Raw genomic sequence first — 12,500 nt, forward strand, 5'->3', positions numbered from 1 at the left:
CCTTAAGGTTATCGCAAAATTTAAGTCTAGTTTGTATCAGATATGCAGACACTCATTAAACATTAATTTCTTTTGTATTTTGTTCATGAAAAATTATTAGTAGTGAGTTTTTTGAGTACTTGTAAACATTAACAGGACCATATCCAACCTTGCTGGCTGCATAAAGTGGGAAAGTATGAGTTGTTCACTTCTAAGCTCATTTGAATCAAAAGGTTCCTTTAAAGTTTTTAGCATGTTAAAAAAGTTATTTTTAAGATTTTATCTCACTGGTGTAGAACATATTTACAGATACTCTGTATAATAAAATAATAATAATAATAATAATAATAATAATTATAATAATAATAATAATACTATATTATTATTATTGCTGTTGTTGTTATTGTTATTTTTTATTATCCTACACCCTTGTGTGTAGGGAACTAGATCTTGGTGGTTAACTGTACCAATATAGCTCAGAAGGTAGCCACCACTAGTCACATCAACTTAAGGAATAACTCTTAGGATTATTATTATATGGGTGCATTTATCTTTGTTGTGCTCTGGTAGAAAAAGTAAAATTATGTCAACTAAATGCATTTTTCACTGTAATACTACACAGTAGAGCCCTGCTTACTATACAGTCATAATGACATAGTATTACTTTATTTCCTTTGTTTTTATGCTCCTTTCAGTTACTAATACACACCTGATCTTCCAAATTTAGATTATTGTTCGTTATCCCAGTAAAACCATCTCAAGGGAATTACCACCAAATTTGCATGGCCTGGGCATTGCTCTTTGCAAGGCAAAGACTTCTTCAGGTGTAGGCTTGGCAGCATTTAAGTCAAAAGGTTTGCGTCAAGCACTGATTAACCGCTCTTGCTTGGAGTTGCAAAAGGAATGCAGGAAAATTGTGAGAAAAAAGAAGTCAGTATTAAAATGCACTTCCCTGGAAGATCTTAGGAAATTTAAATGGTCAAAGCTGATGAAAGAGTGGGCAAGGGAGGCACCTCTCCTATACAAGGTCCTCAGGGCAATTGCAATGCCACCACAGTTTGCTAAGAGGAAAATGCAGTCTCTCAGGCCTATCATTGGTACGGCTGGAGCCATGCTGTTAAAGGCAAGAAATGCACAAATGTCTGCTGTTCAATACCTTGTTGGCCTTTCTCTTTTTCTTGGTCGAACAAGAAAAAGGTTTGTTTTAAGATCTTTTACCTGTTACATTATTGCAGTCGTAAAAAACATCACATCAATCCTAGCAGTGTACAGGATATTTGTTACAGGGATCTAAAGTGTACCAGTAGGTTAACGGAGCAATAGCTTCCACTAACTAGTTTATTTTAGGTCAATGATAACTATAGGGTGGCCATAGGTGTAACTCGTGTTGGGAGACTATGAAAAGGAGAATTCCAAACATGTTTGTGTCACTGACTGAAAATTCATCCCATGATCATTGAATCATTGGGCATCCCGGCATGAGTTAACAATGCAACAGTGGTAATTGATAATAATCTTTATTGTGACATACCTGTTACATGAATTTATGTTATAATACAGATATGATGTATATAATTTGGACAGACCAGTACAATTATTATAAAATCATGTAGGGATTTACCAGACTTCAGAAGCTAGGCATGTGCATGAGCAGGAAAAGCACCAGTAGAAAGATCAAAGAGGCTGCACAGCATTTCCAGAAAAAAATCAAGTCATGGAAAGCCGTTCTAGAAAGAGTAAAAAACACGCCAACCTCTGAGGACTTAACATCAACTCAAAAAGAACCACAGGTATCACGTAAACTGAATTTTTGTTGAATGCCTTTAGAATGTAATCAACAGTGGCTTATGCATGTATTTGGAGGGAGGAGATAATTCAGGAGCTTATATCTAGTACAGAGTTGGGTGTTTTATTATGGGTCATGGGTTAGGGCTTGCAATGACAACAGCGTATTATAATCCGCCTGAAATACATACAATGTAAATACAGTACATAGATTTTGAGGGACTATTATGAGAGACTTTTGAATTTTGGGGATGTACAATGTTTATTTCAAGAGAGTCTTTTCAGAATTTTACCATATATCATGCACATTGGTATCAGAATAACAGACTTTTAAATAAAGGTTTTGTTGAGTCAATTTGTACATGATAAATAGGAAAGATTGTATAGTTTAATTCCTTATTTTTTGCCCATAGACATTCTTAAATGTATAGTGTTTTGATAGCAAAGCATAATGAAAGATAAATCCAATGCTTGTAGTCATTTTCATTTGCTGTACATTTAAATGTAAATAAAATTATTTAATTATTTTTAGGCCACCATCTCATCATCTCCAGCTGTACAGATTCACATACCAACAACAATGCTGGAATTAAGTGCTCCTCAGATTCAACAACCGGTTCACACAGGTTTAACAAAAACTTGTATCTTAAGTCAAAAATCATTCAAGATCTCATTTGCTACTTTGCTGCATATTAAAATGTATCACTGTTCATTTTTAAGAGTACCAGCTCATCTACTTCTGATGTACGGACACATGATCCTCAACTAACATCAATGCCAGTATTGGGTGCACCTCAGATCCAACATCAGGTACACTGTATATGCAGTTTTACTGTGAGTTCTGTTAAATAGGTAATAAGTGTTGAATTAAGTCAAAAGTAAATGTGGAACCAGTGCTAGAAAGCAAGTTCTTTATTTATTGAAAAACAGTTACAATAAATTAATATACAATTGAACCCTGTTATCTTATTGGGAGTTAAAGACTTCCCAAGGCAAGGAATATGGTTCAAGGTAAGTTATATTGAAATATTTGATAAATGTAACAAATAGGAGATCTATTTTAGTATAAGATGGTGGTGAAAGTGATGGAGTTCAAATAATCTATTCCTGACCAACAGGTAGTGACATCAAACTTGCTGGTATCAAATGCTACTCAAAGTGCTCATCCAGACCAAGATAAATGTAATAATAGTGGTGAGTGCAATAAAATGCTGGAATCGATCATATTGCTTTCTATGATGTTCTCAGTTTCACATATACATGTAAACTTGCTTCAAACAAGGTAACTGATGAGAGACTTGAACACATGGTTGTTGTGGTTCAACTTTATCTTTGGTTTAAATTTTTAAAACCAGTTTGATTTGGATATATAATATGAAACAAAGGGAAAAAGATCAAAGTGCTTTAAAATATTTCCAACCAAGGATAAAATTAAACCACAACACATGTACATGCATGTATCATCAAAGATCAAAAAAAAAAAATGTCCATATCCCCTATTAAATTGCCTGGAAGTGTATTTTGGTTTTCAAGAGCAGCAGTATACCTTTGGCATGCTGCTGTAACTGTAACTAACAGGTGTTAAGCTGTTTTAAAATTTCCAGTTCTAAGGATCAGAAGATACTCTGTTCTCAAAACAGAACCTCCCTATTGCAGTGATACAGTTTGTGACAACTGGCAGTTGTCTTGAGTCTGATTTCTCAAGTTCATCAGAGGAATCAGAATCAGAGGGAGAAGAAGAGGGATCCCTGGGCAACCAGATTGGCAAATCACATCCTTGTGATTTTGGCTTAAATGGTGACAATTTGGATTGGATCCGGAGGCCATCAATTTACTCAGGTGACAGGGACACAGAGTCAATTCACTGGTTCAACCTCTTGGCTTATGAAAATCGTGTTATCGACTGGGACTTGAGTGACAAATGCCCAATAAAAAACATCATGGATTTAGAAAACTCCACTTTCATACCATCACTGGGGGAACATTCCCAACTGAAGGATGAGTTTGTGGTCCTTGTTTTACGAATATTGACTAAAACATGCAAATACTTTCAGCAGTTTGCAAACATAGTTTCAGCTCATATCCCACACCAGTATAGAAAGGAGATGAGCTGTCAATCTAAAGTTGAAAGTATGAATCAAACCTCTTGTGCATCTGTCGTGGTTTCAATTTACCTAAAAACAGTCTCACTGGTGTTTGTCTTATGTTGCCATAATTTGAAACAAAGTGAAACAATAATCAACTTCTTTAAAATAGATTTTGAGCCAAAAATATATCCCCTGTGACACTACCACCTTCTGTACCTGACCCTTTGTCGTTAATACCAAATTTATCTTTTTCAGTCAAATCATTATACTTGAAGCCAGCCATCATAATTAAGTAACTTTAAGTTATACACAGCAGCCTCTCCTAGTTTAATGCCAGGTATTGTGTACGGCTGGTTATGGTTGGCTAAACTACATTTATGCTACAGTGTAGGTTAAACATTTAGGGTGGAATAGGGTGGAAAATTGATTTTAATGGAAGTATCATTATTTTATAGTGTGACTGTAAGATTGTTGTTCCTGACCTCATTGTTGCATGTGTTTGACTCAGGTTCAGCTTGGCCTTCTGGAAAAGGATGAAAACAAGAGCGAGGAAGTGCTTCAAATTCTTCAGCACTGCCATGCAGAATATGTTCCTTTAGACCCAGAATCAAGTATACTACACAAGATCAACCTTGGGGGTGACCATCTTACAGTGGAAAGAGCTACCAGTGCTGTCAATGCAGTAGCCGACTCAGATGAAGCACATGAAAGACTAGAAGGTATTATTTTAAAACATGAAGAATTTCACTGCGAAATGAATTTTCTCCAGGTGTGTTTCTTGATCAGTATTTCCATACACATAACTTTTTCCATGAAATTGATTTTTATTCACCCCAAAAAAATAAATGTATGGTACTAAGGAAAATTGCAGCCTGGAAAAAAATATGAGCTGGTGCAAAAGAAAAAATGGTTAAAGCCATGTACATAATAATTAAAAAAGTTGTCTTCATTTAATTTTGCAGATGGTGTTTGACTACCTGTACAAGGAAAATTCTGCAGGAGATCTGGGAACATTATACCAGCTTAAGGCCAGGCTTAACAGGAAAGATGTCCATGCAAAAATCAGCAAGTCTTACCATGGTACTGAATCATTTTTCAGTACAGTTGTGGATAGCTATGTTGTGTATGCAGCAATGGAGTTTTTCGGCATGGCATCCCCACATGCAACACCAACACTAAACGTTGTACAGAGCAAAGACTCTTGCACACTGAAAGAGAAAGTGGGAGAACTTGTAAACACTTATGTTCTCTTCGAAGCAGAATTGGGCGAATCAACAACAATCCATGAAGAAATCCGTGAGGCAGAGGCATGCCATGGAAACTATGCTTGCAGATTTCCTTCTTGCAACAAGGTCTACATACATGAAAAACGTCGTAACAACCATGAGGTTTCGGCACATGGGCTGGCCATTCCAAGAGAAAGAGAAGAGAAAAGTCCCCCAAATCCAAACGATGGCGATGGTGTGTTTAACTACTCTCACAACATCCTGAAGACTGGACTGCTTCTTAGAGACTTCCAAGATGCAGTCAAAGAGGGAGATGGCAGCAGACTAGAACGTTTGTGGAAGTTTATGATGCTTCTCTTCAAAGTCACTGGAAAGACCAAGTATGCCTTGGCAGCCATTTGACTTCACGCCCAGTTAAATGCTATTTTATCACCAAGGGAAGCACATTCTCTGCGGTGGAATCGCACAATTAATCTCAAAGGAGGCACTGGGCGTAATGTAGCAATCGACCAGGTGCAGGAGCACAAGATAAAGGAAACAAAAGAACTAATGGCTGGACATGGGCCTAACCTGACATTTCCATCAGCCCAAACTTATAGCAGAGCAAGTGATGGAGTCGATGATGTAATGAAGAACTTCGACAAAGAAAACAAGGTACGTAAGGAATCTGGAAAACATCAACGAAGAAAAGATGTAGATATCTTGACAGTGGTGAAGATCTTACAAGAAATCCAAGCTCTGAAAGAATTCCCAGGTCGGACACATGCAGGGATTGGAACCATCCCAAAAGATCCAATTTCTCTCCTGAGCTTCAGTGATTTAAATGCATGGATAACTAAGCACAAAAGGAATTGGTCAAGACTGTAATGTGTGTGTTATCGGTAACTTGTGTCCCTTTTTTGTTCTCGGTGCCTGAGAATGAACTCTGGCACACTCACTGAAACAGAAATTGTGTCACTTTTATGGTCTCCTTTCAACTGAAATTCAAATTGAATTTTAGGAAAACAACAAAACCAGATATTTGTACAATAATTATCCCTTTCAAAGGGGACCAGTAGTACTGTCTTGGTTATTTTACTATCTAAAGATAGAACACATTGTGTCCCTGGTCTTTTTAAGTCTTTTTACAACAAAAAACACATACCTATCACAGAAACAATAAAATAACATGTTCCTGGCTGTAACTAACAATTATGGCTTTGCAAGATCTGGAAATACTTTGCACAAACAACTGTAGATTTTGTGGGCATGGTCCACTTTCCACACAGAAAGTTTCTCCAAAATGTCTTCCACAGAAAAAAGTGAGTCACATTTGTACACTGCATCCTCTATAAGCTGGTTAGTAAAGCAAGTAACATTGTCAACATTGGTATAAAACAAGTTGGGGTTGGACTCAAGTAGCATTTCTCTCATCATTTTTTGATGTTCTCTGAGGAGACCTTTCAGCCTTTGTTTTTGATCAATAGAAACAGGCCTAAGTTTCTGACTTGTTGTATTGCCATTACTCCTTGTTTTCAGCGAATTCATGCTGTCAAGTATATCTGGGCAGTCAATGGTCTCACATGTACATGCAAGTTCACAAATATCACAGCATAGGTGCTTTTCCCTTGGGAAATTGTGACTACTAACAGTTCCTTTATCAAACAGTTCAAGAAGCTTGCTTCTCCGACAGCTGCTTGATTTCAGGTATTCCAACATCTCAGGTGTACAGTGATGAAGTTGCCTGCCATGGAACATAAGAAGAGCTTCTGACTGTTTGCCATCTCTTCCGGCCCTTCCAAGCTCTTGTATGTATGATTCAATATCACTGGGGGGTCCATAGTTGATGATACGGTGTAGCCCCTTGATATCTACTCCCATTCCTAAGGCAGTTGTTGCAATTATGATTCTAACTTTTCCATTTGGGTCGTTGAGAGAGGCTGGGACAACTTCCTGAACACTAGGAGAAGTGCCACTGTGGTACATGGCAACCATTCTATTTTCTGATGCTTTAGTTGCAGAAGGTGGATAGTATGCTTTGGTTCCTAAACTTTGCATAAAAAGATGGTAAACCTCACTACACCGCTGGTAATCTCTGACATAAATCAGTACTTTTGGACATTCCATTTGTTTTTGTTCCAATTCATGAACCAGCCACATGAAATTATCAGAAATTTCATTTGTAACCTTTTGAAGATAAAGTTTTATGTTGTCTCTGTTAGGACTGACAACAATCTGTACACTTTTGTGTAGGCTCAACATTTCAATAATCTTTTTCCGTGTTCCAGCTGATGCTGTTGGTGTGAGAGCCAGCATTGGAAGGCCTTGAGGAAGAAGAGCTCTGATTTCGCCAACAGCACCACACCACTTCCTAAAGGGATTTTTCTTTCCACGGTCTCTTTCACCCCTAAAAATTAATAGTAAAATAAACATGCGTTGTTATTTTTGTTCTGCTTAATGAATACTATGCAAACATTTTAGGCTCAGTTACTACTATCCAACTGTTTTTCTAGGGAACCTAATTTACAGATCACTTCAGTGTGAGAAAACAAATTTTATTTTGTCAGAGTTTGCCTTACATTGTGTAAATGGAATTGGAATAGTTGTTTAGGGGTAAAGCAAATGGCTGAGAAGTCAACAGCTTCTCCTTAATATCAAATTTATTGTAGAAACAATCTGCAACCTGTGAAATTGTGTCACAATATTGCATAGATACTGCGAATGCCCTGTTGCAAGAGATTGGATCCTTTCATCGCCTAATTTTGACATCAGTTTAAAGAAAGTGCACACTCTTCTTTTCACTGTGAAAGTCCCAAAACAACAGGTCATTTGATCAATACTTGATCAATACTTGAATAGCCTAGGGAGTAGACACCCAGGGCCGGGTTGTTCAAACCCCGATTAAGCTAACCCTGGATTAGCGAGAATTTTGACTTCAGTATTGTAACTTTTTGGTGAGGTGTTCTGTTTATATTGTTTGCCCTTTAGTTTTCATCTGTAGTAATCTCAAATTAGACCAAACGTTTGAGGTGAAAAACATTTTTAAAGAAAAAATAACACTTCAGTAAATGTTTAATCCTGGGTTAACGTTAACCGGCTTTCAAACAACCCGGCCCACGTTATTAGTTGCATAGTTACACTACTATACAACTACATTATATTATTACAAGAGAGTATGAAGGTAAGAGAGGTAATCCCTCACATTGGCCTGCCCTATTCCCATCGTAATCCCTCTTAAGTTATTTTTAGATCTCCCGCGAGATCCGATATTCCCACGAGGGTTAACTGATAGCCAATCATATGTCCTCATTTTTGCCAATGTTGACAGCTGAGCGAATTGCCACGCAAATGATTCGCGTCGTTCGTGAAAATGGGGACATATGATTGACTGTCAGTTAACCATCGTGGGAATGCCGGATCTTGCAGGAGATCTAAAATTAACTTAAGAGGGATTACGATGGGAATAGGGCCAATATGAGGGATTGCCTCTCTTACCTTCATACTCTCTTGATTATTATAATTATTATTGTATTTGTAGTGATAATTTCATAAACTGATTGCACTATACAAAAATCAAAATGACATTTCATGATGATGAATTAATGTATAATCAAAGTACTGGTCTATATACATGTATATCATAAGATGTTTAAATTTAAAAACTTTAGGTTCGTCTTATAAATATGTACATGTACTCAATGGATGCTGATGGTTTTGAATAGGTGCAATAAAGGAAAACCCTCACCAGTGGACAACAGTGTGTACCTCATCATACACCACTGCAACTGTATTCCTTCTGAAGAAATCATTGGAGAACATTCCTCGGAACTTATCATCGCCAACAAACGACTCAGGGCTTCCATAGAGGAGGTCAATTTCCGCGGTTCCTTCGATTATTTTCTTGTCATTTTCAGCACTCTCCCCAACAAAGGCAGCTTTCAAACCAAGTGACCTTAGATAGTTCACTTGGTCTTTAATGATTGACTTTAAAGGGCAAACAACAATGACTAAAGGCGAGACCAAACTTCTGTCCAAATACTTTTTCACCGAAGGCAAAATTTGAAATGTTATACTCTTGCCGTATCCAGTTGGGAGCGCAGCGAAGACATCTTTTCCACGAACGATGTTTTCGACTACCAGTATTTGCTCAGGTTTCAACTCATTTATGCCGGGGAAAATTCGCACACTTGAACGAATTGCATCACGAATTTTACCTGTGGAAAAACAACTCTCCGCCATGTTGCACTGTACCGACTATAAAAATCCAACTCCATACCTCTATGGCGTTGCGAAACTAGAGTTCTAATTTTGGCGCGCAAAAAAGAGTCGTGCTGCACGCGGCGATTCGATGCTTGACATACCTGCCGTGCGACGAAAGTTTACTCAGGATTGGAAAAGTTTCAGTCACAGCAAGGGATGTAAGTGGTGTTCACGAAACGCCGAAAAATTTGTCGACATCAGTGAGCGTACAAAAACTCGCAATATTTTAAATACGCTAATGTTACGATACCTACGAAAAGTCCAGCGTATCTCCGGCGAGTTTCTTGTGGATATGCCGAACGATCTCCCGTACATTTTCTGCTGTGATTGAAACTTTCCTCCTCGAGGAAACCCTCGGTGAACGACCCAGACAAATATGGCGAGCGATTAGCCTGTTTGTACCTGTCGTATAAGGAAACACGAAAGGACTCTTAGTCTTGCTGCTCTATGATTGGCCAGAAAAAAACAAAGGTTTTCTGGCACCAATCAGAATTGAGAATTACCACTGCTGTTTGGAACTGGTCTGGTAAGAACTTGTCCCCAGGGGCTCTTGTTTTCGTTCTTGACTTTTCTTCGCCCGAATTTTTTTCTCGCCCGTTGAGACTTTTCCCTGCCCCTACTAACTGCCCCTGGGTCTCCGAGGATGCAGGCAAGCTGGTATAGAGTGGTTTTTGTGCCATGATGCTCTGTAGTAATTTGGCATTAACAGAGGCCTTTTATTTACTGTTGCTTGTGTAGGGATGACAGACGATTGTTACTATTCGACAGCTGAAGATGATTTTCAAGATCTCTTTGGTTCACCTGAAGGTATGTACATGAAATTGGTAGCCATGGGAAACTGTCATATCAAATATGGAACACTCCCTAATACCATAAACAATGACATTCACCTTGAAATTTGCACCAAACTAACCATTCCCATCAGGGTCAATAAATATTGGTGTATTGAACTTTAAAGTGGCCCTTTCTTTCAGGTCTATATAATGATATAAAGGACCACATCACCAACTGATGAGATCAGCTAGAAGTTTTGAGGAGGACATCAGTGGAAGCCTGTTAATAAAGACACCTAAGAGGCATGCCACAGTGTCCATATTGTTCGAGTGACCGTGTTTGTAATAAGCTGTCTAATTTAAGAGAAAATGTATGACCTCTTTAAGTTGTTGGGACAAAGAGGTCCGTTATAAGCAGGTGTCCTTGGAAGGGGATTAATCTTCTACTAAATGCAAAACGAGAGGTGATAATGTAATAACTGCTCATAAGCGCCCAGGGAATGGAGGGCTATCACATAATGCTGATGAGATACCCAATATCATGAACTCTTTCTTTTCTTCCATTAGCCCTAATCTAGCTGCCAGAATTCCTCAGGCACAAAAGCATTTTTCTAGCTTCTTGCCAAAAATCTCACTCGTTCGCTTCGCTCACTTGTTCGATTTCTGATACGCCACAATTCGTGTGTAAACACCGTACGCGCGCACTTTCCATGAAGTATGCTATATTTAAATAAGTTACATATTAGTATGAAAAAATATAGAAAGCGCTTTTTAATCTAACAGAATTATTTTGGAAGACTGAGTAAATATTTAGCTAAACCCGAGGTGAAATATCTCTTTGAAAGATAGTTTTAATAATGGATATTTATGATATTGAACAAAGTAAAACATTTGTTGTTATAAAAAGTCTATCCTGAAGTCTTTTTCCCAGGTACACGTTTACTAATAGTTCACGCTAGAGTAGTCTCCTTCAGGCGCTCGAGCCGAAGTCACGCAACACTTCCCTTTAGGCGGGGAACGTTGCGTGACTTCGTTCCGAGCGGCTGCACAAACTGGCGTAAAAGACAATTTTAACTAGACGCTACGTAAGCGTAAACTGGCTTGCCTATGGTACTTGTTACACAAAAGAGAAGGCACTGAGTTGGGTGGTATTAAAGGCGCTGAAACTGGATTTTCCCAGGATTAATGCCGAAAATACAAAATCGAAAAAAAAAAAAAACCCAGGAATCTGGGCTCCTGCGAGGAAATCCAATAGGTAGTCCTCGTAACTCCTACATCTGGACCGGGGGTGGGTGTCTGCTCCCCCGCTCGTTTTCCCCCCAAAAGTAAAAACGTACAAGTATAAATTGTTGAAAACAGAATTTCATCTTCCCGAGGTTTAAAACAACAAGAAGATCTTTCAGATCTTAAAACCTTGCTTTGAAAATTTATCTGTTTTCTTACCACTACAGTCGCAACGTAGTGCACATTCCAAAGCAGTCCTTGTTGATTCACTGATGACTATAGACACAAAATCACCTGATCAATCTGTAGCACAACAACTGACAACAATGACTGCACACAAACTTATTGCACTATCACTTATAGCCGAGGTGAAATCTCTGAGGAATCTCCGATGATGTAATGGTCTTAATTAATCTGGAACTGTCATCAGGATATCTATGGGTATGAACGATACGATAATAACACTTTTAACAACTTACAGCTTTCTTTCCTAAAAGTCGCGATTAAATTTAATTGGTTTTTTACACGAGTAAAGGCCTAGCAAAGTAGTCACACGCGTCACTTAATTTAAGAATTACGTTATCCCCGGCTATGTTTAGTATGATGATTATTTTCCTACCAATGAAAGTTGAAACGTCGACACATTCCATGGTGGACATAATGACCTTTTATGTATTCAATACTCGCTTCAAATCAACCGCTTAAATAAAACAAAAAGGCAATATTCATAAAATTTTAAGTACATTAACGTTTTAACAGCTTTTGGCGAATACCTGTAAACATCATAAGTTGCGTGATTCGAAGTGCCACTGACTACATGACCGAACAGAAGTTTGGGACTGCTCACCAACAAAACTAAATTTTATCTGTTTTCTTACCACTATAGTCGCAACGTAGTACACATTCCAAAGCAGTCCTTGTTGATTCACTGATGACTATAGAACCAAAATCACTTGATCAATCTGTGGTAGCACAACAAACTGACAACAATGGCTGCACACAAAGTTATTGCACCATTACTTATCGCCGTTGTCAAATCTCCGATTGCACCATCAGTCGTAGCCGTTGTGAAATCTCCCATGACGTAATAGTTTTAGCTTTCTTTCTTAAAAGTCACGATTACATGTTTCAATAAGACACAAAAAATATACATTTTGTTGTAAATACAGAGCGGACTATATTCATAA

General features: G+C 38.0%; 1 protein-coding gene across 1 annotated transcript in view; it reads left to right on the plus strand.

Annotated features, from left to right (window-relative positions):
* The window catches only part of LOC138030951 (uncharacterized), a 20,835-nt gene extending 9,971 nt beyond the window's left edge, over positions 1 to 10,864 (plus strand). The window contains exon 8 of the mRNA XM_068878805.1: positions 10,055 to 10,864. Within this exon, the coding sequence (XP_068734906.1) occupies positions 10,055 to 10,272 (218 nt within the window). The 3' untranslated portion in view covers positions 10,273 to 10,864. The remainder of the gene's footprint in view (positions 1 to 10,054) is intronic.
* Positions 10,865 to 12,500: the final 1,636 nt, after the last annotated feature.

The sequence above is a fragment of the Montipora capricornis genome, chromosome 13 (assembly GCF_036669925.1).
Source record: "Montipora capricornis isolate CH-2021 chromosome 13, ASM3666992v2, whole genome shotgun sequence".
Lineage (NCBI taxonomy): Eukaryota > Metazoa > Cnidaria > Anthozoa > Scleractinia > Acroporidae > Montipora > Montipora capricornis.